This window comes from Neohortaea acidophila (assembly GCF_010093505.1).
Source record: "Neohortaea acidophila strain CBS 113389 unplaced genomic scaffold BDY17scaffold_5, whole genome shotgun sequence".
In the NCBI taxonomy this organism is placed as follows: Eukaryota; Fungi; Ascomycota; class Dothideomycetes; order Mycosphaerellales; family Teratosphaeriaceae; genus Neohortaea; species Neohortaea acidophila.
The window spans coordinates 1,650,648-1,676,967 of record NW_022985514.1 but is presented as its reverse complement, the minus strand read 5'-3'; the positions used below and the strand labels follow the sequence as shown (position 1 = coordinate 1,676,967).

The window sequence follows — 26,320 nt, the reverse complement described above, 5'->3', positions numbered from 1 at the left end:
GTGGCCAACGTCAGGCTTACTTGCTGTACCAGACGCCCCGTACGAGTGAATCACCTTCGTCTGAGCGGAAGAGGCATAGGGAGCTGAATGAGCCGGTGACTGGGGTGTCGCGCAAGCGGAGAAGTGAAGGGGAGGATGAAGAGGGCAGGATGGCGGCGAACAGGTTGAGGAACAGGAGGGCGGACGAGGCGCGACTATCTCAAGGCGGCCGTCAGGATACCCCGTCCGATGCACTGCCGATTGGATTTCCACAACAGTACATGAGAGACGCCACGTCCGCACCCGAGATCATCGCTCAGCGAAAACCGGGTGGAGGCCCCAAATTCAAGCTGCACAACACCCTGAAGGAGCAGAGGCATGTACCGAAAGCGAACACCCGCTTCTCTCCGAGGACCACGCAGACATCTACTCGTCGCTGGAACCCATCACCACTAGAAGTTTTTGTGAACGAGAAAAGACAAGGACAGAATGTCCAAGGCGAGTACGGCGATGACGACTTCGACAGACACGAAGAACGGGTGCACAAAAGGCAGAAGATTAGCAACGGAGGTGCCACACATGCCTCAGCCCACGCCAACACCGTGGATCTGACGCAAGACGACTCTCGAAATTCTCTTTCCGGAGCCGGGCAGGCGGCTTCTTACTTCGGAGACCCTATCGCAGTCAGAGGACAACCCCTGGGCCGAAGCTCTGGAAAGCTGCGACCTATGCCCGGGAAGGAACAAAGTCTTGCGACGTTTGCAGACCGGTATAACGAAGGGCCGCCCGAGACGAACAAACGAAAGGCGAGGAACAGCATTGGATCTAGTCAAACTTCCCCCGCTGCCAGTCCGAGCTACACCCAGAATGGCGCACTCCTGGATCCTGGAAGCCGTTCTCGGAGAATCGAAATTCACGAGGTGAAAGATGATCCACCACATCCAGCTCGTTCGGGGCCGAATGGAACCAGCAACAAGGGCTCTACTTCGAATTCGGAGCGAGATCGACAACAGCACTCACAACGCTCGAGCCATGACTCAGGTTCGCCACACGACACAAGTCCCTCTTGGCCCAACCTGAAGCAAGAAGCAGCGGCCGCGCGGTCGGGACTGCCAAGCACACAGCCATCTGCCCGAAGAAAGATCACCCAAAGCACATCAGATGCGGAGTTTGCGTTGCATTGGCAAAACGCCATCCCAGTCCAGGCGCCAGGCGATGGTAATCTTAGGCGCACGTTCATCAGAGACGACGAACCCGAAGCAAGCGCAGCGAAACCTCGTGCTTCTCAAAGGGCTTCGCCCATCCACTCCCGCAACGTCAGCACTGGTAGCATCGACGAACTCCAAGGAGCCACCACCGTTGGCACTGAGATACCCCGCGGACCATCGCCACAGAAGCGTGCGACTGAGACAGATGCTCAGCAGCGGCAAAAGCAGCCTCCGCCGGCCGATCAATTGTCCAAGGGAAGCTCAGGACGTAAGACCAAGTCGCAGGCTTCTAGCAAGCAGAGGGTTTCGTCAAGTGAGACCGCCGATGGCGAGGAGATTCGAATTCCGGTTGAACTCATCATGTGTCGCGGCTGTTACTTGCAACAGGGAGGCATCGAACTGGTATGGGATGACGGACTAAGCGGGTTCTTCATGGAACTCAATGGCGAGCGCCAGCGCATCCCCAACACGGCTCAGGTCGCGTGTATAGGGAAACGCGAAGTACACGAGTGGATTTATACCGGCGCAGATGGGAATCTGGACGTCCAAATCAAGGGGCCGATGACGGACAACAGTAACGGGAGAATTCTACTTCGTTTTGCCGACCAACCAGGCATGAACAACTGCCTGGACATGCTGTTTACTGCATGCAGGGATATGATAAGAGTCATGGCAGCCTCTCGCAAACAGATGGAGAATGTCTTTCGAACACAGAGCAACGAGATTTGGGTTGACCACAAGATGCGAAAGGAAAAACACGCCAAGGGCCAGAACAAAGAGTTGGCAGGTATGCTGTACCGGAAACAAGTCAGGGACAGACACCCCGACAGCGATGACGGGATCAAACACGAGAATGACCCGCCGGGGAGTCGCCCGTCCCGTCGATCACAAATGCAGGGTGGGGGGGTTAAACAAGACGAGACTGAGACCGAGTCGCGCTATTTCCAATCTCTGCTCGACGAGCCGAGAAGATCTACAAGGCCCTCGAAACCTGTCAAACTGAGATCGCCAACGCCGCCAAAGCCAGTACGCTGGACTGAGGTAAATCAGATTGAGAGATGGTCGCATTCCGTCGTGTATCCGCCAGAAGGAGCAACGCGTCGCGTCACTGTTGACTTTCAAGATCTCGAGCGCCTGGACGAGGGAGAGCTGCTCAACGACAACATCATCAGCTTCGCCCTACGACAAGCCGAGGAGAACATGGCACCAGAGCACAAGGACAAAGTGCACTTCTTCAACAGCTTCTTCTATGAGGCGCTCACGAAGAAGAACGGCAAGAAAGGGTTTTTCTACGAGGCAGTGCAACGCTGGACGAAGAACAAGGACCTGTTCAATATTCCTTACATCGTCGTGCCGATCAACATCGACCTGCATTGGTTCGTGGCCATCATCTGCAACCTCAACACCCTGGCCCGCACGCCTGCAATCACCATCGATGATGAAGAAGACAACACGGAGATGCTGGACAATCCCACCCCAGGTGAAGGAAATCTCAATCCTACGGCAGCTGAGGTCGAGGCTATGAACCTCGACACTCAGGAATCGATGGAACAGTTGACCATCTCCGATCGTGATGTCGACGATAAAGGGCAGGCTCGTGCGGCTGGAGAGGGTTCTCGTCCTACCAGCTCCGCAGCATCGTCAGGGAACAAGAAGTCGAAGAAGAAAGCTCCACCACCACCTCGCAAGTTCGACATCAACGCCCCGACCATCATCAGCCTGGACTCTTTGGGTCTCGCTCACTCGGGGGAAACGCGCAATCTCAAGGACTACATCAACGCCGAAGCCGAGTCCAAGCGCGGGATGGCAGTAGCGAGCAAGGATCTGCAAGGCATGACTGCAAAGGGCATCCCCGAGCAGACCAACTTCTGCGACTGCGGCGTGTACCTGGTCGGATACATCCAGGAGTTTGTCAAAGACCCCAAGAAATTCGTCAACAAGGTTTTGCAGCGGGAGCTGGACAAGCAGAGTGATTTCGCGAGTTTCGACCCTTCGGCTAAACGGGCGGAGATTCGTGAGCAGCTCTTAACGCTGTATGCAGAGCAGGAGGCGGAGCGAAAGGGCAAGAAGAAAGGGGCGGCGGCTAAGCAAGCTGCTAATAAGACAGATGGGCAGCTGCCGGGCACACCAGCTAAAAGCTCGACTCCTACTGCTGCGCACAAGAGCAGTTTGGGGGTGCCTCATTCGTCGACCGTGGAGCCTACTTCACCTGCTGGAACTACCCACCCGAGCAAGTTCATGCGGCAAATGCAGGATAGTGCGAATAGCCCGAGTAAGGAGCAGCCACAGCGTGGTGACGACGGTGAAGACCTTGAGATGGCTGTGCCAAGGGCGTTGGCCACGACGAACCCTCGACCGGCGTCCAGTCACGCTGCGCAGATGGACGACAACGCAAGCTTCATCAAGAACTTGGCTGAGCAAGTGGTGGAGATTGCGGATTCGCAGGGTGCATGATTCGCTGCGCCACCGAGGCCCAGCGAGATTCGCGCTTGATACGTTAGGTTGAGTTCCGCCTTCATGGTATTTGTCCCATGCAGCAGGAACTAGTACCCGTCTATAGTCGAACTGGCAAAACATAGTCCACAACGCCTTGCTAACATGGATTCCTTCCACTCAACTCTCCTTCCTGGAAGCCTCCTGCTGCTTTTTGTGTTCCTCGTCCAGAGCCTGCGAGATATGCCCATTCGCCCCCCTCCCGCCGGTCCCATCATGCTCCCCCGCCGCCGCAACCGCCTCGTCCACCTCTGTAAAGCAACGAAGACAAATTAGCACATTGCACAACCACCAACCCGCAACACCAACCAACCAATAATGGACGGCCTACCAGCATACTCCCCCTCCCCCTCCGCCCCAACCCAAAACCGCATCTTCTCCCGCCTAAATTGCTCGAAATCCCACTCGCCATCCTCCAGCTCCGCCGCCCCGGCAATCCAAACGTACGTCTCGCACACCACCTCCTCCCCCTCCGCACTCCCCGCATCGTCCGCCAAAAGAAGCCGCACCCTCACCACCTCACGCGCGTACTGATCCCCTTCGAAAATGTCCAGGCGCCAGATGTCCGCGTCCGTGAGGTTTGTGACGTACGTTCCGCGCACGGAGGCGTGGGCGCAGGGCAGGATGCCGGGGTAGTCTGCGTGGCGGACGCGGTGGCGGCGGTAGTTGTGCAGGATTGCGGGATGGGTGCGAAAGGTTGGGTTGTTGTTGTTGGTGTTGCTCTTTTGGCCGTGGCAGACTCGCGAGAGGACTTGGGGGGCCATTAGGGTGCCGTAGAAGAAGGCGGAGCGGGAGTCTGGGCCTGAAGGGGGAGCCATGGTAACATGGTTCTCGATAAAGCTGTCGCATCCGTGCTTTTCGCGAGCTGTTAGCGCGCTACACCAAATAATGGAATCAGCGCGATGAAATCGCCTTCTTTTTGCCACCCACCTCGCTGTCGCCATTTCATGTCGTTGAAAAATCGATATACCACTAGATCCGAGGTGTTGTTAGTGAAAATGGCCTCGAAAACGCGTCCGTCACGTGCCAGTCGACCTACTGCAAAGGCAGCAGCAGCTGCTGCCACCACCACCACCGCCGCCACCACCACCCCTGCTGCCACGCGTGCGACTACTACTACCTCAGCGAACCGGACGACTGCCAAGAGGCGTAAAGGTGGTGGTGTGAGCGTGAACGCGAGCGGACGCGTCTCAAAGGCTCGCCGCCGCCTGCCTCTGCTAGACAACGACAAGACGCCAACTGCCTCTCGCGCTCCGTCGTCTCAACTGTTGAATCAAATTGAGGAGTCCATTGAGGACGATTTTATCTCAATAGCAAGCTCTCAGCCAGTGGTAGAACAGGTGGATTTGACGCCAATTGAGCGTGAAGAGCTAGTGTATAGCGCGGTGTGGCAGGCCATTGTCAGCAATATTGAACGAGGATTGACTAACACCTCTCAAAAGGGCGACGACTTACTAGTGCTGGCCAAGGCTCGGACGTGGGCCACCAACAAGCTCAATTGCACTCATAAGATCGTCCGGACGCTCGCAATAGCGAGCTGCGGCCGAGAGCTTTACCGAACGGACGTTGAAGAACAGTCGGATTACGACGATCTGCTCGAGCGCTTGTGTGCGTGGGTAGGCAATAGCCACACTGGGCCCAAGATCCACCTAAAGCTGTACCTAGAGCGTGAAAAGGAGCAGTAGCTCGCTCGGAGCAGCCCTGCTATCAACACTGCCTCAAGTCAGCGAGCGACCTCAACCTCTCGCCACCTCGCAAACCTACCGGATGAGGTAGCAGGCCTTGAAGCAGCGGGTGATTACTCCTTCTCACTGCGTGAGCGGTGGGCCTGTAAGATCCAGAGCTGCCGCAATTATGGCCTGGGTAAAACAGGCTATTGCTACTGGCAAGGCACTGATTCTGCGGACAACCACTTCCCTTTAACGCTTCCTATTATCGCGGACTGGACGAAGGAGATAAAGGACGGCAACCTCACTGTCGACGATCCACAGACGCGGATCTTTATGCTGTTAGCGAAGAATAGAGAGCGTATGGCCACACACTCACACCCGGTCAAAAAGAGTAGTAATCGCTCGCCTGAGCGAGACGGTGGCAAGCACATCTTTCAGGTGTTTAACAGCCTGCCTGGCGCGCCGCCATATCCACCATATCCACCTCTTCATGGCCTGGAGCCGCCGTCCTCGCAGCCTAGCGACTCAGATCCGATTGAGCGTACGGATCGCTTCTTCGATTGGTGTAGTGAGTAGCGCTCGTGGCGTGGATATGAGGGCGATTTGATAGATATAAGGGCTCGCTGGGATGACAATCTAATAGACGTTGATGGATTCAAGCTGGTGTCGACAGAACAGTGGGATCGGATTGGTTTGAAGATTGGACAGGTCAATAAGATGAGAGAGAGTGTAAAGAAGTGGAAGAAGCAGTGACATCATTAATGGCAAGGGGTGTTTACTTCCGCATCGCGATTGTTCAACAACTACTGAACGGATTTTTGTTTTGAAACTTGGAACCTCTGGAGAATAGCCTACGGTATCAATGTCTATTTGCGTGTGTGTCAATCTGGTGTGGTTGCGAAGGTGTGGCCATGCTCGCGACGACTCGTCTTGTATGAAGCCAGCGCTAAGCCTTGAGATCAACTGCCTCACGAGCCTCAAAACACCTTTTCAACCTCATCCTTTACACCTCACTCATACCCGCAGTGCCTGAAGTAGCTGCGGCCATCAGAGCCTATAGCGTGGCCTACTGCCTCCTTCAAGAAGTCTGCAAACGCTAGATACGACGCCATTTCACCCCAGTGAGTCCGCATCCACTGCTTGAGAGTGTGAAAGGTAAGCTCGATTGGGTTGTAATCCGGTGAGTATGGCGGCAGGTACTCGATTTGAACACCGTGGCCTGCTAACACCTCATCCAGCTCTAGGTTGTGGTGGATTGCCGCGTTGTCCATCACTATAACCTGTCCAGGCACCAGGTATGGCAGCACACGGTTGAGAATCCACCATATAAAGACCTCCTTATTGATTGATCCTTGGATTATAAGGGGATCTGGTAGGTATCCGTTCACCGTGAAGGCAGGCAGGATTGACCACCTTTCTGACCGGCTCGTGCGTCTAATATCTGTGCAGCTAAGCCCTTTTGGTGACCATCCAGTGCGGCGAGCAGCTGTCTTCTCATTCGCTCCGCTCTTATCTACAAAGACGAGTTGATCCACTGACCAGTGTGCTGATTTGGTTCGCCACAGGGCTCGCAGCTGGTCGTTGCGAGCGAGCGCTCGTTGTTTACACACCTTACGCGTCCACCGCGCTCGCACCAGCGTCCGGTATAGCGTCGGCCGAGCCACATCGACTCCAAACTGGTCAAAAAGAGCAAGGATCATCTCGTCTGCGTAAGACGTCGGTCGGTCGTCAAGGTAATCCAGTAGCCAGGCAATCTGCTCAGGATTGAGAGCGCGAGGGCGTCCTTTGCGGCCAGCAGGAGGTGGATATGGCGTGCCAAACAGATCAAAAGACAACCTCATCCGCTCTATCGTCCGTTTACTGAGCGACAACCGTGTGGCAATCGCTGCAGCAGTGAGGTCGGTGTCCTCAAGCAGAGCCTGTACCTGCCTGCACACCGGCAGCGGCAGCTGCGAGCCAGTTGGAGCCATATAACGCTAACAACACCTCAGATTTGATGATATATTGATTTTATAACGACTCAGAAGGGGCGACGGTGAGGTGAGTGGCAAAAGAAGGCGATTTCATCGCGTTGATTCCATTATTTGGTGTAGCGCGCTAACAGCTCGCGAAAAGCACGGATGCGACAGCTTTATCGAGAACCATGTTATGGTTTGAGAGGCGTTGCTGGGTTGAGGGGATGGGTGGGTTTATTAGTAGAGCATGGTTTTCTCTCTTCTTGAATGCGATGTATGTGAATGGTTATCACAGCCTTATCTCCTGCAAACACATACGTTAAAAAGAATAGTGAAGTTGTCCGTGATCGGCGGGTTTGAACGCCGATGCCAAACGGCTGTCTGCGCGGGCCGTCCGCCACGACAGGTCCACTCTCGACTCCAGACCGCATGACTTCTGGTCTGTTGTTATCATCACTCTTACCTAATTGGGATTTACTACACGTATGCTTCGATCTGCCACCCGCTGTCTAAGGACTATATTGCGTGGCTGACGAGCGGTGTCTGACGGGCGCTGTCTGACAGAGAACTGCCGTACCTTCCCGAGCCGAATGCATTCCTTCGTCGACTACGACGCGGTGAAATTGAAGTCGCACGCGTTAATGTGAATTTCCGCTGCAGTCCAAACGACGCCGCCATCCTTGGTCACAAGATTCCCCGAAGCTCCATTCGTTCCCACGGTGGCCCCGTACGACGGGTCGGCACTGTCGAAAACAAGCACCACATCGATCCAATCTGAGACGCTCGTCAGCACCAGGTTGCGCATTTGAGAGAAGGCCGTGCTTACGATGAGCCGGAACTGGTCCACAGGGCTCTTCTGGTTGGCACTCTTCTGCCGTGCCCCATCCCTGCGCATGCCCCGAACCTATCAAGATGTCAATGGCACGCATTGGTAAAGGCGAAGCTCGTGTTGCGTACGGGTTCGGAGAGTCGAGGTCAGCCGGCCGTTAACGAGGGTATACTGATCGTATAACCCGTCCGCGTCGTTGTAGATATCTGTGGCGCTTCAGTGTCTACGTCCCTAGGCGAGATAGCTGGGGTGCGCACAGCTTTGTTGGACATGGTCGCCGGGCTTCACCAACACCTGCCGCGCACCGATCTGGCCTGCCGCAAGGGGTTCAACAATGGAAATGTCGAGTCAGCGAGTGATACGTGCCCACCTTGTTTCTTGCCATTGACGCTCAGCGTGCTCGAATACGCACACCAATCCTGTTTGGGCAGGACGCCACATCCGGTATCGCTGCGCGTGGCTGTCAGTCATTGTTCAGGGCTACTTTCCTGCCGGGCTACTGCATACGCCGAGCCATTGTAAGATTCCACCAGTGCTTGAATTAGATCTCCATTGCTCGTTCCCATGCCCGTCCACAGCGACAGCAATCCCGTTTTGGGGCTATGAGGTGGAATGACGAGAGTTGCATTTGCGGTCCGGATGAACGTCCCGTTTGCCACTGGTCCTGTGGAGAAATAGTTGCAGAAGGCTGCCAAGGACGGGCGTGCCGTGCAGAACAGCGCAAGGGCGAGTGTGAGACGTTTCATTGTGCTTGAGGAATGCGGACGCGCTGTCGGGGAGGTACAAAGCCAGGGATGGAAGAAGAGAGAGGCATGATTTATAGTGATGAAGGGACCCGCTTGATCGCGATTGCGTGTCCCTCGTTTAGGGATGGATGAACCTACTGGAGCCGAGTTCTGGAGTGGACTGGAATCGGAATATGGTATCCAGAAGGCACTGCGGCAACAGGAACAACGAGCGGAACACCATTTTGGAGATCATTGTGAGTACTGCGGTGGGATGTTGGAGCACTGTCCGACTTCAGCGTGAGCCGTCCTAGGCGTCGATGAACGCTGTCGATTCCGCAGGTGTGCAAGGTGGCCATGGGGATGTCGTTGGCGACAGCCGCTACGATCTTCGCTAACGACATTTAGGGTTTGCCCGCCCGCTAAATCACGGCTTTCGCGTAGATCCACTGGCGGCACTCTACGTTCGGTAGACGTGAGCTGTGCGGCTATCGTGCAAAGGCTGCAGCAGGAGAAAGCTATCGGTTAGCGTTCAGTCTTTGTATCATAAGGGACCGCCAGGAGCGACAGAATACGTGATGACGATGTTCAACGTAGAAGCAACTCCCTACCTTACCCAGTAAAATTATATTAGAAAGATTTGCCAAATGCGCCATAGCGTGTCTTATTAAGCCGACCCGTTGCCAGTACCTGGATCTGCAAAAAGTGACAGCCCCTAAAGTATGATGACATTGATCGATACACCATCACCTTGCCTTTTCAAGCGCTTCTTGCATTTGCGTTGTCTTTTGTCCATTTCAAACTGGTGTTCGCGGTTCAAGAATTATCACTCAGAGCAACTAGGAGCGAGTCGAGCGCCTCACAGGTCGATTTCCCTGTCAAGCCCTGCTTACCTGCCACTATGTTCCGATAACGTGCAACGACATCGTCCATCAATTGGTTAGTACTGATCTCGTCAATCTCTTCAGATGATACAAGCATCCTCCTTTGCCCGTCTCATTTGATGAGGCACTTACATCCACGATGTGGTTCAGCGTCACCACTCTTGGCGCGCTCCTGTCATCCTATCTCGACACATGGACGGGGTATCTCCACCCGGAAGAAGATGCAGATTCCCCTCATCGAGATCCACATGACCCAAAGACGATGCAAAATCGCTAACCGTCTGCTTGTCCCAGAGCCATGTCACTCGTGAAATGGGTCGTCCAGCACTTGGCCCCCATCTTCATCGTCACCTCGCCAGTCACATCTTACGCAGATCAAATATGGTCCGTCAGCAAGTCCCGCTCGTCCGCCGGCTTCTCCCTCGACATCCCACTTATCATGCTGGTCTCCTCCATTCTGAAGTACGTCTCCACATCCCATCCACTCTACTGCCTCACCGCTCACCCCGTCCAGACTCTTCTACTGGCTTGGCGCACGATATGACGTCTCCCTCCTCGTTCAAGCGACCGTCATGATCGGAGTCCAGCTTCTTCTCCTGCACGTGACTCTCCTCTACCGTCCGGCTGTGGGGGCCCAATACAGCCTAGGCCACCCCTTTGCCGAGATCAAAGAGCAAGGCAATCTCCTCACCGCCCGCCGCCCCGGCGACTTCTGGCAATGGCGCAACCGCAAGCCCTACTTCTACTTCCTAGCCTACTACGCCCTCACCCTCGCCGCCCTGCAATTCCTCCTCGGCCCTTCCTCCCTTTACGTTCTCGTGCAGGGCTACGTGGCCCTAGGAGTCGAGGCGCTGCTCCCCATCCCGCAAATCCTGGAGAACCAGCGCAACCAGTCGTGCAAAGGCTTTCGCTTCACCGTGCTCGTCAACTGGCTGGTTGGCGACGCTTTCAAGCTGACGTATTTCTTCCTCTCGGACGGTGGCAGCGTGCCTTGGGCTTTTAAGCTTTGTGGACTGTTCCAGGCGGCGTGCGACTGCTATCTTGGCGTGCAGTATTGGATGTTTGGGGAGGGCGGGACGGCAGCGGGGGACGATGGGAAGGAGACGAGGCTTGCGTAGAGAGTAGGTACCATTGCGTATTGTAGGTTGATATGCGCACTACCATGCAGGTTTTTATAGGTTGCGAGTTGCCGGAGGCTGCTGACCTATGCACTCCCTATTCGTCACTTGGCCATCCCACGGAAGCCGAAAGCTCCAACCTGGTTGTTGGGTTGCACTTTCTTCATCAACCCACCACTCATACCTGCCCCGAATACATACAGGCTTGCACTCCGGCATTTCGCCTTCTTCACCCCACAAAAACGCCTAGTATGATGGGGTGTGCACAAGCCGGAAGCTCCAACCACGTTCAAAGTCCTTTCCAACCACACCGTCGGTTCTCTCCACGCTTCTTTCCACCACTCATACCTGCTCAAACTCAGCATCAATAAAAAAGAACCCCAGATTCGCCGCTCTTGGCTCGAGGTCAGTCGGACGAGCAAAGAATTGCGAAACATCGGCCGCAGCACGTCAGAGTGCGGCATAGAAATAGAAGAAGGGCACGGCGGGCTCGACTCTGCTCTTCAGTCCCCAGAGATAACCTACACCCTAGCCTTTGTTCGTTCTCAAGCATTCAAGCTTGGGTTTTTTCTTCTTCTTCGCACAACCTTCTCATCCCCGTACTCCCGTCCACTCGTCCCTCGACAATCATCACCCTTACTTTATCGTTTCGCAACGGGTCCAACGCTCCTTCCACTCTGTGATCAAGGCTACTGCACTTCATCGTAATCCATCGCCAGTCGCTCTTACATGTACGGTCTCTGTCCGACCACGAAGCTCTCGGACGCGTGGCCGCGTCGTGACTTCTCCGCCCTTCCTGCATGAATTTGGACAACAGCTAATTCGTTTCGCAAACATACAGAGCTTTCATCCCGACGTTGCAGGCGTCATGTCCGATTATCCTCCCGACTATCCTCAGCAGATCTCCGACGGTCATCATCCGTGGAATACATTGTTCGACAACCCCGACCCTTTTGCGGGACTGGGAATGGGAGGTACGTGGCATCTTCTTTCTTTTGTCTTCTATGTCATCAGTCGTTGTGGCAGCGTGCTTGCAAGATGCTGGGGCCGATACCGATGTGGAAGCTGGACGGGGTTCATCTGGGGTGTCATCCGGAGTTCGGGATACCGGAGGAGCACTCTTCCATATGCTGGAGCTGCTTCAGATCCATCGATCCTCGTGAGGACGGACGTTTGGCAGCCTGGTTGGGAAGGCTGGGCTTTCACTTCAGCCTTACGGGACGACACTCTGTCTGCCTCAGGTCGTACGGAGTCATATCCATCCTTGGTGACGCCTGTCCATGTGGCCTGGCTCTCTGGCTTCCTCCAGGATCCTACGTGCGTCAGGATTCTTCAGGCACTTGGACTGGCATCATATCGGATGGTCTGTACGAGAAGGCCCCTCCATTGAAGGTCCAATATAAGTCAAAGGCCTAGCTTCCGTACGTGATGCTGCTCGAGCCTCACCAGCCTGGAATGCATCGTCTCCAATCGAGATGGAGATCGCTGCCCAGCCAACCTTGGACGGCTGGAGACGCATGATGTTGTCCAACCGGCAATCACGTGATAAACCTGCTCGTCTCCGGCGTCGGAGCGGGGCTCGGCGATTGCGCGATTTGCAGAATCTTATCAATCTAATCAGATCATGAGATGACCCAGCATCAGCAGCACTGCAAATGCCCGCTTGACGAATCATGAAAGTCGAGGCAGACTCGAGTACTGACCAAGACGTCCCAGACTACCACGAGCAGCCGGAGCAGCTGCAAGCGCTCGAGCCGCAGGGCCAGCTGCGTCCGCAGCAGGAGCAGCAGCAGCAGCAGTACGCGCAATACCAGTTCCAGCCGCTGCAGCATCTTCATCCCCAGCAGCCCCATCCTCAGCAGCCCCATCCTCAGCAGCCCCATCCTCAGCTTCAGCATCGTCTGCTATCACTTCAGACAGACCAGAAGCCACTTCTCCCGCCGTTCGAAGAACCGCCGGCGGGGCGTGCCACCATAGCACCGGTGCCCATCCCGCGCAACCCAAGCACACCGCACCCGCTGTCCTGCCCCAACACCCCACCCACCGACACCACCACGGCTCCCTCAGCGCCGAACGGGCCGCTGTCAAAGCCCGTCGTGCTCCCCCCACGGGCGAAGCCGGGGCGGCGACCAATGCCCGACAGCAGCGCCACGGACCGACGACGTCTGCAGAACCGCGTGGCGCAGCGCAACCACCGCGACAAACGGCAGCAAAAGGTCGCAGACCTCGAAGCCCACCTCCACGAGAAGAAGCAGCAGCACAATGACACCCTCTCGGAGCTTTTGCGAGAGAGGGAGAACGAGAGGTTTCGGCACCGGGAGGCACTGGATGCGGCGACCGCGCGGGCCACGAAGCTCGAGTCCCAGCTGCTCAAGGCGCAACAGGAGATCCACCACCTGCGTGGCCGACTCGATTCCGGCGCCACTGATGCCGCCCCCTCTAACCCGCTGAATCCCTCAGCCACGCTCTCCTTTCCTTATCAGCAGACCGCAAGTTCCATCCCAGCCTTTAGAGCTTACTCCGCGCGTTCCACCCAACAGGGCCCTTACAGTGGACTTGCAGGAATGACGCCCCCAGAAGACACCGACGCCGACGCCACCGAGATCGACTTCACCACCTACCGTGCCCCCCGCAAAGACACTAACGCCCCCAGCGCCGCCCGCCCCTCCCTCCCCGCGCCCGAGGACAGCCACGAATCGTCCTACACCATCAACGAAGCCTCCGAGCACTGCGGCTTCTGCACCGACAGCGGCAACTGCGCCTGCGCCCTCGACTCTCTCAACTCCAACACCACAGCCCCCGCCACAGCAGTCAAGCCTCAACCGCCCGCAATCCAACCCGGCAGCTGCGACTCGTGCATGAACGACCCAGCCCGCCAAGCCGCATGCCGCGCCATCGCCTCACAAGCAACACCCCAACCCGCACAAAACGGCACAGCACCACCCCCACCGTCGCAAACAACGGGCATGATCCACTGCTCACAGTTCATGGACAACGTGCAGCTGACGCGGCCGCGCCAATCTTTGCCGTCGATTGTCGAGATGTTGCAGGGCAGTGTGACGGCTTACGGGTCCACGACTACCGGGTTTCAGGTTTCGGAGCGCGAGGCGGCGGAGGCTTTGAGTGCGCTTGCGAGTCATACGGGTGCCGTCAAGTTAAGGCCGATGCGGCATCGTGAGCCGCGGGTGAAGGAGGATCGGGAGATGGAGGTGGATCGTGTGATGCTTTAGTATTGGAACGTTTGGAAGACGGGAGAAGGAAGGGAGCTTGCTATGGTTATTTCGTTTTCGGCGGTTCTCACTACCTACCTACTACAGAGCCCGCTTTGCCCTACGCAATCACGCAGCTATTGTTTCATCAATCAAGAGCTCCGCTTGAAGGAAATCATGCTCTCCGCCGTTCCCACGTCCCCCTTCAACACCCCCGCCTTCTTCAGAATGGAAATGGCATTATCCACCATCCCCTCCTCCACGCCCCTCACATCATCCGGAAAGCGCACAGTCTCCATCCACTCCTCCGCATCTGCCTTGCTGTAATGCATAGTACTAGTAATATACTCCACCGCCTCCTCGGGATGCTGCTTGAAATGCGCAACGCCGCGATTGATCTTCTCCATCAGGTCCGGCAGGGCGTCGCGCGCCGAATGCCGCGCGGCAATCACCCAGCTGGGCCACGGCGTCGGGATGGACCCGATGTTCTTCACCTCCCCGTTCTCCCAGTACTTGCGCGTGGTGAACCACTCCCACATGAAGAAGTCGCTTTTGCCCGGGTCGTTGATGGCTTTGCGCAGCGCGGCGAAGTCGCCTATCGGCGCCACTTCGAAGGCATCTTTTTCTGACGAGGCGTCGAGCCAGCCTTGCGAGTCGGCGAGGACGTAGGACATGACGTATCTGGATAGATTGTTCATGTCAGGTTGTCGGGACTTGGGGATCGGGGGAGGAGAACTCACGAGCCACTTCCAATCCGACTCACGGCAACCTTGCCCCCCTTCAAATCCTCTACAGACCGTAGATCATCCCGTCCAGCCCCAACGACAATCGACCACAGCAAGGGACTCGCGACATAGTTGCCTGCAAGCCCATACCCCGGCTCCACGCCCGCGGCCTTTGCCTTGCCTAGATCGGCAATGAAGCCCTCCGTGAGCCCGATGGCGACGTCGAGTGGCCCCTCGTCTGTTGCGTTTTTGAGCCGGGCTGTGAGCGTTCCTGTGCCGGTTGGTACGGGCTCGAGGTCGGCGTCGAGGCCGTAGTATTTTTGCGCGAAGGCGAGGGGGGTGCTGAAGTGTTCTGTGGGGGGTTTGTGAGTGTGAGTGTTGTGGGATGTTGGGCTGTGCTTTGAGGGGTGTTATGTACCTGGAATGAACCCGATTTTCAGTTTGGACATGATGGGTTTGGGTGGAGGGATGGAGGTGATGGTGAGGTGCTGTGGTTGATGATTTAATGTTTGACTTCACCATGCGTCGTTGATCAGCACTTTTAAACTTCGATATTGGCCGATCAATCTTGCCTTCCATCGCATGTTTGTACATTCTTAATCCCACAAGAGGAATTGGTTTGTCTTTATTGTTACACTCAATCATATGTTCTGCTTGAAAAACAAATCGCCGCCATTGGCCGGTCAAGATCGCACCTGCCTCATTGCCTTGCACGACAGCATTCGCGTTCCTTCCTTTCACGCCTCATCGCGCTTGCTTGCTTTATGACATCTGCACTTTCACACGACTTGATGACTCTCACGGCCTAGTGTTCTCACGGAACTTGCGCCACCTGAAGTCAGGAGCCTATCCTCACACCATGGCCAGCCCAGAGGAAACAGAAGAAGTCGCCATCCTCGACGTTGCCCGCAACCTGCCCACTCGCATCATCTTCGTCTCCCACCAGCGTCAGAAAGTAATCCAGGCCCTGGCCCAACAATCAAAGAAAGCCCGTGGCGTACCAGACATCACCTCAGAACCGTCAAAGTCCCTGCACGAACGCCTGCTTCTCTTCCTCCGGTGGCTGGACATGAGGCTGTTGATGGGCCAGGGGGCACGAGTATCGAAGCGTACCTCAGTGAAAGTATCGTGGAAGTGTTGTGGAATGTCGTGGATCTAATGTCTCTATACTCCCGCTCTATCCTGTCCATCCACAGGCCATCGACTCATTATACATAAGAAGGTCGGAGTTCTTCGTCGATCGTTTGCACCGTCTCGCCCAGCTTCCCGCCGTGATCCTCCCCCGGCCAACTCCATCTACTCAAGAGGCTCCTGGTGCTGACTTGGCGCTGAATGCAACGGCAGGAGTGCGCCCTGTTGCCCATGCCGAAGTCGCATGTGTTCGGTGACTGCGTCCATGAAACATCATCGCACATCATGAAGAGGGCTGGTAGCGAGGCACTCCCCGCCCAAGGTGGCGCCAGAAGGCATTAGCCAAGTGCATATAGCACGACGGCCAGCACTTGCGATCATCTGTCGCGCTCGACCATCAGTCCAGCCTCAGCCTTTCCGCTTTCTTTCCGACTTCAGATCAGACCGGGAGAAATTCAATCGTAGGCATAGTAGCTCGCCCCGCGCAGCGACGGCGAAAACGCATCGCTGTCCTCGATCAATGGCTCAAAAGGCGCATCGTCTTTCCCATGCCGGAGAAGAAGTTGGTACCGCGCGCTCCTCCAGCGGCGGAAAGCGGCGCGTGGCTTCAAGTGCCACAGCACCAGTAGTACCAGACTGCTGCCGGCGAAGCCGCAGCCGAAGGCTAAGAGGTTGCTCGAGAAGATCCACCCGAGGGAGAAGAAGCTGGGGGCCGCGGGCGGCGTGGGCGGCGCTACCTCGTCGCCGATCAGCGTTTTGAAAGATGCTGACGTTCCCAGGACTTTGCCGTTCTTGTCGAGCGCTTTGACTACCACGCGGGCCGCGTGGCCGGTGTGCTCGAGTTTGGTTTCGAAGCCCTTTTTCGCGGAAGTGGTGAGGTGTTCGACGGCGTGGCCGGCCACGTTGGCTTCCCACAGTTCCCATGTGCGCACTTCTGTTGCGCCGTTCCAGCTCACGTAGACGGTCGTTGTGTTGGTGGTGTTATCCGGGCCACTTGCGTCTACACGAGAGTGGATGTCGGGTAGGGTGTTGGGCATGCCGACGAAGGGGTATTTGTATTGGCGATAAGTGCCCAGCCAGTCGACGGCGAAGATTGCTTCCATCAGCAGTTCGCCGTCGGCGCTGTGCTCGCTTTGTACGCCTTGCTCTGACCAGCCCATGAAGATGTTACCGTTCGACAAGACTTGGTAGTTGCCGCGTCGCCAGGAGTAGCGGTCGTCGGTCTCAGGGTGGTCGATCTGGAGCTCGATGTGGTACGTCATATCCTTCTCGTTGATGGCGAGGAGGAGACCACGAGAGAAGGGGTAGGACGGCGGGCTGGTATGATCGATGCCCTTTGCGTTGTCGAGGATTGAGAGCAGGAGATGCGTTTCGTTCTGCCCGCGGTAGCGGACGTCGTGCTGCCGGGTGAAGTACAAGTCGCCGGCAGTGGGAAAGTCCGAGTGCGATCCCCCTAGTCGCCAAATGATGTGGCCGTCGTCTTTGGACACCTTGTACAGCGCGTCGGTGTGTCTTCCGGAGATGAGGTAATCGCCTTCGGGCGTCTTGTCCACCGAGTTCAGGTGGCTAGGGATTGATTAGCAAAAGGAATTACGGGAGTGCAGACAGACATACAGATAGTCCCAAGGGCCGCCCATACACCTCCTCGCCGGACTTCCCTCGGTCAACGTGCTCTCATTGAGTCCGATGTGGTTCCAGCTGTACCAGGTGAACGTGGGCTCGTAATCGTTCGTCACATCCAATTCCTGGAAGATTTCGAATTGGACGTGGCATTCCCCATCGTTATAGCCGATCGTGCGAGCCATGTCCGGCGGAGCTTGACGCGGATTGCCCCGAATGACCAACGCGCGCGTTCCGTTGTCGACAAAATGGAGCTCGTGGGAGTTGAAGTTGTCGATGCGTAAGCGATCGCGGACTTCGTATTGATTATCGAGGACGACCATGGAATTGCTACCCTGATCCATCAACGTCATGAGGTATTCGCCATCGACGTTGCTGATGCGGAAGTCCTCGACATTGCCTTGGGAAAACATGTTCGCCCCGCTCCACACCAGCTCTCCGTCTCCATCGAAGATGTGTGCGCCGACCCAGCCGTGGCCGAAGGTGGTTTGGTCGAGGACGCGGTAAGGGCCGATGAACCAGTATCCCGGCGCCAGGCGGTCCGGGTGGTAGTTCTTGACGTGCCATTTGGTGGGGGTAAAGTCCGGTCTCTGCACAGGAAAGTCAGCATACACGCCAAGCACGAAGGCGCGAAGGACGTACCGTCACGTATCTGTTCAGGCCCGGGTCGTCGTCGCTTCCCTCCTCTTTCTGCTCGGCGGCTGCGAAAGCGACGAGCAGCGCAAAGAATATACATCTCGCCCATCCGCAGGGCCGCGCCATGGTGATGCTCATGCAAGGGTATCAATAGCAATGTGGAAGACGGTGCCGTCGGAGATGTGGTTTGCGACCCCGACAAGGAGGTGGACGAGGAGATTCAGGCGGGAAGGAAGAGCAGGTACTTGGCACGGAAGGATCAGGCGCTTCAACCATGGAGCTGCTCGCTACTCGCTCCTCGGCTGCGTTGCACAGCCGGAGGAGGCCAGGCTAGACGGATGGCAAGCGGTGCATGTGGTTGGAAGGTATAGTCATGTTGAGTAAGGTGCTGGTAGATGGGGAAGGAGCGAAGGTGGACGTCAGATGGAGCGGCAAGGGCGACGCACTCTCAAGCACTGCCCAGCCCGTAAGCGTGCGCGCTGCATCAAATGTATGGTGCACTACGCAAACAAGGTTTGAGATGATGGCACTGCTGTGTGGTCGCCTAGACAAATTGCCCCGCTAACCTAAGCCACGTTGGCGCGTTGCAGCCACACCCTTGCAAGCGTTGCACGTTTAATCGGCCGTTGAGTGATGAGCATATGGGAGAATAGGAGTGCAACCCCTTGTCAGCATTGCCCCGATGAGTGAAATGGCTTGCCCGTTGCCCTATAGACCACTCTCGTACTGCACATCGCAATTAAATCTTCGACGCCCGGCCCTCCCGTTTCTCTGCATCATGTCAGCAAGCTGGACGGATCACAGTAAAGTCACGTGCATTGGGCGCTGCTTACTCTTCAATTCCTCCATCTTGGCCGTCATGCGCACCGCCGGCTCGCCGTCGACGAATCTCTCGCTGAGCGCATCCGTCGCCTCAAACAGCGCCAGCAGCCTCGCGCTCCGCGTCGACGAGTTCTGCAGCCGCTTCATCTCCATCATGCTCTTCCCGCTGCGGTCTTTGAGCATCTCCTTCAGATAGTCCTTGACGGCCTCGTGGAAGCCTTTGGTGGGGAAGATCTTATTGACCAGCCCCATTTGATGCATCTCCTGCGCCGTCGCTTTGCCGCCAAACATCAACCAGTCGTTGGCGCGGTGCGTTCCCATGCTGTTGGCCCAACTGATCGCCGAGCCCGCCTCGGGCACCAGGCCCAGCTGGCTGAACGTCACCTGCATCCACGCGTCTTCCGCAGCGTAGAAAATGTCGGACGAGCCTTGGAACCACGACGCGCCTGCGCCCACGCCGGGCCCGTTCATGGCGAGCACCAACACCTTCTTATGCTCAATCAGGCTCCGCACGAGCTCCGTGCCGATGGCGATGTGCTGCTGCCAGTACACCTTCTTTTCGCCGTCATGCCTGAACGATTTCTGTTTTGACGAGACGTCTAGTACGACATTAGCCTGCTAGACTGCGGTGATGCCAGTCCTGGATAAATCATACTGGTAACGTCGGCGCCAGATGCGAAAAAGCGTCCCTCGCCGGTGATGACGGTGAAGTAGGTGTCTGGATGCTCGTTCAACTTTCGCAAGGCGTCAATCGTGTCCACGACCAGGTTCCCGCCGAACGAGTTGAGCTGCTTTGGTCGATTGAACTGTAGCTCCGTCAGCACCTCGAATGCCCATGCAGTTGAGTAAGACCGACTTTGATCACCCCGACCCCATCTGCCACCTCGACGATGATGTCGGTGTATACGGAGGTATCCATGGTTTGATGAGAAGGAATGTAAGCAGTATGGATAGGATTACAACCTCGCCCGTCGTGTGTAGCGTACGACGGATGTGGATGTGCGATTGTGTTCTACTATATGCGGCCGCGGTGGAAGTCGAGATGAACCTCGGCTTCTCTTCCCCACAAATCCACACTTCCGGGGCATCGTGGCTGGATCACATAATCGTCCATGCGTTCGATATTGACAAACCCCTACCTCCGATATTCTATAGCGTAGCAAATACTCGTAAAGGACGGGGGGATGGTCAAAAGAGAGCCCGATGCTGCTTCGATTGCATGGTTTGCTTCCACCGAGCACCTCCGACGTCGCATCGAACGCGTTGGCTTGATGTCGTGATCCGATTGACCGTCGGCCAACACATGGTGATCCGATTGCAGCCACGCGCTCGGTAATAGTGCAACCTCGTCGACAAGGTCAGCATAGCCAGAGCGCTATCTTCCAAAGGCGTCGAGACAAGCGCGTGAGCGTGAAGGTTCAACAAGTGAGTCGATATCGACTCGACTTCTGCCTCGCCCTCTTTCCCGATCCGGCCGGCCTAAAATGCGGCCAGCTTGGATTTCCCGTCGCCATCACGCACCGCACCCGCGCGTGCCAGCTCATCACTGCAATGTATCATCGGCAGCAGGGCCCGCAGACCAATGTGCTGCCGCCAGCAGCCCATCCCTGCCGCCCCCGCCCCTGCAGCCCACCGTTTTGGCGCTGCCATGCATGAGGCCAGCGCGGGCAACGCCTCTTCATTGGCTCCATCAACCTCCGCCATCCAACACATCTGCTGCACCTGCACCAGCTGCTCTGCCGACTGCTCTCTGCTGCTCATCAAGAAGGCAAACTTGCGTTGCTCTCGTATCGCACCTTTCCTCCTCTCCAACACCGTTCATTGCGTTTCTTCCCCTGCCACTCCGTTGTGCAGGGATCCATGCTTCATCACTCACTATTGTCAGCTTCGATTGAGGCTCCGCATTGCACGCGGTGACTCGACGCCCCGGCCCACACGATGGTCTTGACTAGCTCCTAACGCAAACACGAATCCCGGCGTTCACGCAGCCTCTGCCAACCAACACTGGCCCAAGTTATGCTTGAGCCCCGTTCGCCACACGACGATGAGAGGACGCAACTTCATTGTATGTTGCTCTGCTTCACCTCCTTCCACCCTACCTGGTCTACCTCACCCTCCCGAGCCAATCACAGTCCCTTCCGTACTACACCTTGAAGCATGCTCCTGTACTATGAGCTGGCAAAGTATGCTGGCAAACAAATTCACTAACCAGTACCACCATCTCCAGCAAATGTGCCACCCGTGACCTCCACGTCCACCTCCATCTATACTTCGCACTCTCCCAGCCCGGACATTTCTTGCTTCGATGGAACTCCTCTCGACCTCTTGCCCGGTCTCTTTCTCTCGTCGCCTTTCGCTCACACCCTCTCCTCACATGACATGGCCAGGAAAGTCAGCATTTCTCGAAACGACGATGCTGGTGATCGGAAAGAACGAGTCCGTGACTTGAAGCGTTGCCAGGCACCATGCCATCCGGACAAGGCCCTCCAAAATGGTCATGCCAACTTACTGGATCGGTCGCAAAAGGAGAGTCCGGTGACAGCGTCGGAAACGCTGCCTTCATTCTCTCATCTTGCTGGCCTACTACGCTCCGAGAGGTACCAAACGACTCGATGTCGTCAGGCTCAACAGCACCTTCACCGAGCTCAAGTGCTTGCCGCTCGCACCGCTCGGCTTGCACGCCTTGCGAGATCAGTCCAACGTACTCTCGCTGAGTCGATCAAGTCGGAGGACAAGCAGAGCTTTGCACACCTATTCAACGCCTTCCAAGATGCCATGTCAGGCTGTATACATGTTCACAGCGGCGAATCTCAACATGAAGACGAGGGACAGATTGCATACCCCAGCTCTTTTATCGATGCCCTCCCGGAGGACTCCCAGGAACCTCTTCTGGATTTCCTTGCCAAAGTGCGGACTGACCCTGTCTTTGTTGCGGATCGCCTGGCTTCTCTATCCCACAAGGATATCCTAGCCTTAGTCCCCCAGAAGAGTCCTTCCAGGCCTGACGAGTCGGTTTTTGACTCTCCGGGAAAGTCCGGTTCCCAAACCTCCAGGAATCTCGGGTACGTGGTGGACGCCCAGATCGAGCTCTGTTCTTCGTATGAATTCGCCAGTCCATTGGAAACGCTGATCCAAGTCGTGCGCCCCCTTCCGCTGGATGATCTGCAGAATGATCCAGTCGCAACGGATGTTTGGGCCACGGCTTGCGCGAGACTAATCACAGAGCAGAAGTACGGAAGCGACAAGCTTGTACCTGCCGTTATTGACATGTGGGCCTCTTCATCGGCGTGGCCGGGAAGACATCGCCTCGAGCTCTGGCTATTGGAGACGCTCCAAAAAGGCTCTTTCATCCTCGAGCATCCGCATACCCGATCCTTCTCATTACCAGTGCAGGAAAGGCGAGAGCTGCCGCCGGAAGAAGCCCGACGACAGCATGATTTCTACGATCAGGCAGTGACCGGCCTTTTTCACGAGCTTGCCGATGGCGACGCACCCAGTCTCATCCCACCCGGAGCAAAGTCACTGTGTCAAGCGATCTTCCGGAGACTAGAAGTTTCACCACGCCATCAACGTGCTTTTCCGAACTTTGTTGTCATGCGTTGGGTTTTCCCCTTGTTTCTCTCCGACGCTGTAGCATCCTCTGAGGTGGGTGGACATGGTCGGCTATACGGCCCTCATGGCTAACGTTCAGCAGAGCCACGGTCTGTTGACGGATCACTTTGTCTCCGAGGCTGCACGACAGCGTATTCTCCGTGAGGTCGTCCGAAGAGCTTACAAGGCCGCGTCGGACGTGGTAAACGCATGGTGAGTCTATCTAGCTGATTCATCAGCCTTGCTACCAGCCTAATGAAGTCTTCTTCGATTAGGAAACTCGGGAATGCGCCTTCGGAAGGACTCACCACGCTCGTGCAGACAATGGCAGATCAGCTAATCACCCCGTCGAAAGAAACCTCGAGTACCGCATCGTCACCGCCGATGACCGACTCTGGCGAATGTATAGTCGCCGTCACGGCCGCTGACGTCCAAACCATGGTCTACGCGCTGTACCCGCCCCCGGCAGCCAATTCGTTCCTCAATCGGAATGGTTCACACTCAAGTCTGCAATCGTCTGCATTTTCGCTTTCGGGCTTCTCACTGTTTCAACCAGCATCGAGTCCGGGAGCTGCATCGCAGTGGAATCTCCCCGGCTCAAACACCGACCAGTCAGGTGGGAGTGCGAGATGGCTTTTCGTCGATCAGTATGCCACCTCCGACCTCCTTGCCGATGCTGTAGCTGCCGCTCGACAGGCTGAGGCGGATGGCGGCCAACTTCGCGTGGTCTGCAGTGGCATTGACGAAATACTGTCGGGTCACAGGGGCGCCTTTTCAGATCACTGGTGCTTTGTCATGAGCGATCATGCAGGTGGTCGCCTTCTTACCGTCCAAGGCCTTTTCGATCGGAAGCTGGCAGACACCCCCGTTCAGACCTCCCGCACCCGATCAGCGAGGCAACTTATCGAGGATCTGCTCGAGCGGAACGAGCTGCATCCCATGACGCCCTCTCATGCCGGCTCTCAGGCATCGCTCGATTGCGCCATGGAAGCTAACATTCAACGAGCATTGAGGAAGAGAGCTGCGGACTGTGAACAAGCCTCCGATTTCGTGCAAGCACACTCATACTTTCGCAGAGCCCATCATCTGCGTGAAATGGTGGTCGAAGGAGGGGAAGTCTATCCGTTCATCTGTCTCCTCAATCGAATACAGCTGGACAAGAAGAACTCTCTGGAAGTCGCATCGTCTGCTCTGGAAATTTGCGATTCGATGGTTCGCTCGGTAGCAACGTGTCTGGACCTGACTTCGAACTCTTTGAGCGGCCTCATGAGCACTCTGACACAACTCCGCGATAAGATGTGGTACGTGGCGGAGGTGAGGACTTCTGCGCCCTACGACGATGCTCGAGCAATCACAACCGCCTTGAAAGCAATGGGAAGGCCTCAGAAATCTGCTCGGACTAGACTAGCGCCAGGCGCTCAGTCGAAAGGCAGCGCAAACAGCTTCCACCTCAAGACGGAGATGCAAGTATTGGATCTCATGACTGCGCCGCCCAGTCGTGGAGGACGATCCAAGCTCAGCGACGATCAGTCCAAATCGCTAGCAGCGTGGATGGAGCGCAATGGGGTGGAGAACCTGTGCCGCGGCGAGGAGCGTCTGCACAGATTCTGCATGGAAGTTCGGAAAGTCGTCGCTCAAGTGGCTGCGGAGAGCTCGCCTCTGCTTGCGAGTGAACTCTTCACTAAAGAACTTTTCACTAAAGACAGACTAGCATCTGTACCACGGACGAACGCAGCTCATCCAGCGACGTCTTCCATGCCTGGCAGTGGCGGACGATTCGAGTTGTCCAATTTGTGGACGTATATCCAACCAGGCGTTGATGCCCCTTCGACTGCATCATCCTACGCGCTTTCGACAACCAGCTCGCGCGGTCAAGTGGACAGCTGGAGCCCCGGTGTGAGCAATCGATCCTCGGCGCCCTTCTGGTCGCCCGTTGCCACGGAAGCTCGTTCGCCCTCCAGCGTTTCGAGCGTGCGGTCTGCAAACGCACGTGGTACAATCACACCTATGCCGCCGGGGAAAAGCCGACAAGGGGCTCTCGAAGACGATGGAAACAACTACATCGAAGGCCTTCGCCAACGCCTCACATCCTTGCTCATTAGCGATCTCGGGAGCGGGTTGTTTGCGAATGGCAGTGAGACGGATGTTGCTTTCTGGACGGGGTTCGGTGGGGAGGTTGCGGAGAGGTATCTGGATGGCTTGCGTTCTGGCGGCTCTCAGCAAAAGCAGCAACCAGGGACATCGCTCGCAGACTTTGACTTTGAGAATGCATTCGAGAAGCTCGTGCGGGAATTCTCGACCATCAGCAACCCACACGGTAAGCTCGCTGTACTGGTGAATCTCGACCTTCTGCTTTGGGAGGCGAGAACGACCACCTCGTACTCCAGCAAACACAACACCGATAAGCCAATGTCATCAACAGTCACCGACCTGAAAGTCGAAGGCTTCCGCCGGCTCTTCAGCAAAAATACGACGCGTCCGCCCGCCATCTTCCGCGACCTACAGTACATCGCCGCCCTCGTCCCGCTCAAAACGCTCGAAGAAACCGCACAGGGCAGAGCCTTCTGGAACGCCGCGGTAGCCATCTCCAGTCTCAAGCAAGAATTCTGCAACAGCATGATTGAAACGGCCGACGGCATCATCGCCCACCACTCCAACACCCGCGGCGGCTCCACCAGCGCCACGCGCACCTCCTCGCGCGCCCAAGCGCAACGCGACTCCGCCGCCTTCGCCAGCCTGCCCATCCGCACCCCCTCACCGGAAGACGTCTCCGGCCGCTCCCTCGGCGACGCCGGGCACCTGCTCCAAACCGTCGCGAAAGAAGGGCACGCCGTTGCGCAGCGCGAACTAGCGACGCTCTACCTCACCGACCCGGAACTCCTGCCGCATATTCTTGCGCCGCTGGCGCGCCCGCGCGACGTCTTCCGCGAGGAGCTCGAGAGCAAGTGGCGGCGGGATCGGGATCCGACGCGCTGCGATCCGACGACCATGTGTGTGGCGCATCATTGGATGAGTTTGAGCAGTAAAGGCGGGGATGCATTGGCGATGGAGTTTCTGCGGCAGAGGGAGGAGATGGAGAGGTTGCCTTGATGGGGTTTATTTGTTGTTGTTGTTCTTCTTCTTTACTTCGCCACCTTCACCGTTCCCAATCATAATCCAAGCGGGATTCTTCGCCGTCTGTTCCTTGAATCCAATCCTCTCGCCGCCAGGTTTCTCGCCATCCGCTTTCTCCTTCATCCCAACTTCTTCTCTCGCTTGGTCTTCGACGTTCAGCAACGCTTCGCCCGCCGGCTTCCCGACACTTCCGGTAATAGCACCGACAGGTCTGAGGGCTTTGTCTGCGATCTGGCCGACCGGATCACCGATGGCTGATAGAGGGCCTGCGTGCCTCGTTAGCCTGGTTCGCAATTGGCAATGGGAAGCGATACTCGCCTTTCTTCTCCGTCTCTGGTGGCAGGCACGCGTGATTAGCTGCAGCCTTGTCGAAAGCCTTCGTGACCTGTCAGTACTAACCAAGTGGTCCGTCCGGAGCGATGTTTGCCATGGTTTCGGTTGGTTTAGTAGATTGCGATGGAAAATAAACGTTCTTGTCAGTTCTGATCTTTGATTGTAAGATGTTCGCTCACAAAACGATCAATCATCGTTTCTCGCGTGCAAGGATGCACAATGACGAAAAACGCGGCAAAACAGGGATCATGTGCACGCCTTCTAATGTGCTGTACCAC

The 26,320-nt window shown here is 56.4% G+C and overlaps 10 protein-coding genes across 10 annotated transcripts; 5 read left to right on the top strand and 5 right to left on the bottom strand.

Annotated features, from left to right (window-relative positions):
• Nucleotides 1-2,078: 2,078 nt before the first annotated feature.
• Nucleotides 2,079-3,140, top strand: BDY17DRAFT_250329 (uncharacterized protein; the record flags this gene model as incomplete). The annotated part of the gene is made up of 2 exons (XM_033731050.1): nucleotides 2,079-2,667; nucleotides 2,857-3,140. Coding segments are annotated over 2 exons (873 nt in total), but the record flags the coding sequence as incomplete, so codon positions are not given.
• Nucleotides 3,141-3,952: 812 nt separating this feature from the next.
• BDY17DRAFT_310631 (AIG2-like family-domain-containing protein) lies at nucleotides 3,953-4,498 on the bottom strand (the record flags this gene model as incomplete). Its single annotated transcript, XM_033735459.1, has 1 exon — nucleotides 3,953-4,498. The coding sequence occupies one exon, from the start codon at nucleotides 4,496-4,498 to the stop codon at nucleotides 3,953-3,955; it is 546 nt and encodes a 181-aa protein (XP_033590240.1).
• On the top strand, nucleotides 4,376-5,524 carry BDY17DRAFT_152003 (uncharacterized protein). Its single transcript, XM_033729637.1, has one exon. The coding sequence runs from the start codon at nucleotides 4,583-4,585 to the stop codon at nucleotides 5,363-5,365; it is 783 nt and encodes a 260-aa protein (XP_033590239.1). The 5' UTR covers nucleotides 4,376-4,582; the 3' UTR covers nucleotides 5,366-5,524.
• Nucleotides 5,525-7,824: 2,300 nt separating this feature from the next.
• Nucleotides 7,825-9,222, bottom strand: BDY17DRAFT_151968 (uncharacterized protein). The gene is made up of 6 exons (XM_033729636.1): nucleotides 8,642-9,222; nucleotides 8,505-8,584; nucleotides 8,392-8,448; nucleotides 8,263-8,340; nucleotides 8,132-8,209; nucleotides 7,825-8,079 (listed from the first exon to the last, which is right to left on the bottom strand). Exons 1-6 carry the CDS (start codon nucleotides 8,878-8,880, stop codon nucleotides 7,913-7,915), a joined length of 699 nt encoding a protein of 232 aa, XP_033590238.1. The 5' UTR covers nucleotides 8,881-9,222; the 3' UTR covers nucleotides 7,825-7,912.
• Nucleotides 9,223-10,041: 819 nt separating this feature from the next.
• Nucleotides 10,042-10,861, top strand: BDY17DRAFT_250802 (uncharacterized protein; the record flags this gene model as incomplete). Its single annotated transcript, XM_033731105.1, has 2 exons — nucleotides 10,042-10,205; nucleotides 10,258-10,861. 2 exons carry the CDS (start codon nucleotides 10,042-10,044, stop codon nucleotides 10,859-10,861), a joined length of 768 nt encoding a protein of 255 aa, XP_033590237.1.
• An 868-nt stretch (nucleotides 10,862-11,729) lies between these two features.
• BDY17DRAFT_324382 (uncharacterized protein) lies at nucleotides 11,730-14,091 on the top strand (the record flags this gene model as incomplete). The annotated part of the gene is made up of 2 exons (XM_033737180.1): nucleotides 11,730-11,835; nucleotides 12,578-14,091. The coding sequence occupies 2 exons, from the start codon at nucleotides 11,730-11,732 to the stop codon at nucleotides 14,089-14,091; spliced, it is 1,620 nt and encodes a 539-aa protein (XP_033590236.1).
• A 131-nt stretch (nucleotides 14,092-14,222) lies between these two features.
• Nucleotides 14,223-15,244, bottom strand: BDY17DRAFT_250918 (uncharacterized protein; the record flags this gene model as incomplete). Its single annotated transcript, XM_033731121.1, has 3 exons — nucleotides 14,223-14,751; nucleotides 14,811-15,147; nucleotides 15,214-15,244. 3 exons carry the CDS (start codon nucleotides 15,242-15,244, stop codon nucleotides 14,223-14,225), a joined length of 897 nt encoding a protein of 298 aa, XP_033590235.1.
• A 1,137-nt stretch (nucleotides 15,245-16,381) lies between these two features.
• BDY17DRAFT_250599 (ASST-domain-containing protein) lies at nucleotides 16,382-18,142 on the bottom strand (the record flags this gene model as incomplete). Its single annotated transcript, XM_033731086.1, has 2 exons — nucleotides 16,382-17,492; nucleotides 17,541-18,142. Coding segments are annotated over 2 exons (1,713 nt in total), but the record flags the coding sequence as incomplete, so codon positions are not given.
• Nucleotides 18,143-18,684: 542 nt separating this feature from the next.
• BDY17DRAFT_297804 (ClpP/crotonase-like domain-containing protein) lies at nucleotides 18,685-20,020 on the bottom strand. The gene is made up of 4 exons (XM_033733653.1): nucleotides 19,861-20,020; nucleotides 19,660-19,810; nucleotides 19,016-19,603; nucleotides 18,685-18,953 (listed from the first exon to the last, which is right to left on the bottom strand). The coding sequence occupies exons 1-4, from the start codon at nucleotides 19,921-19,923 to the stop codon at nucleotides 18,922-18,924; spliced, it is 834 nt and encodes a 277-aa protein (XP_033590233.1). The 5' UTR covers nucleotides 19,924-20,020; the 3' UTR covers nucleotides 18,685-18,921.
• A 1,121-nt stretch (nucleotides 20,021-21,141) lies between these two features.
• Nucleotides 21,142-26,020, top strand: BDY17DRAFT_151662 (uncharacterized protein). The gene is made up of 3 exons (XM_033729633.1): nucleotides 21,142-22,649; nucleotides 22,699-22,808; nucleotides 22,871-26,020. The coding sequence occupies exons 1-3, from the start codon at nucleotides 21,384-21,386 to the stop codon at nucleotides 25,683-25,685; spliced, it is 4,191 nt and encodes a 1,396-aa protein (XP_033590232.1). The 5' UTR covers nucleotides 21,142-21,383; the 3' UTR covers nucleotides 25,686-26,020.
• The last annotated feature ends 300 nt before the right edge of the window (nucleotides 26,021-26,320 follow it).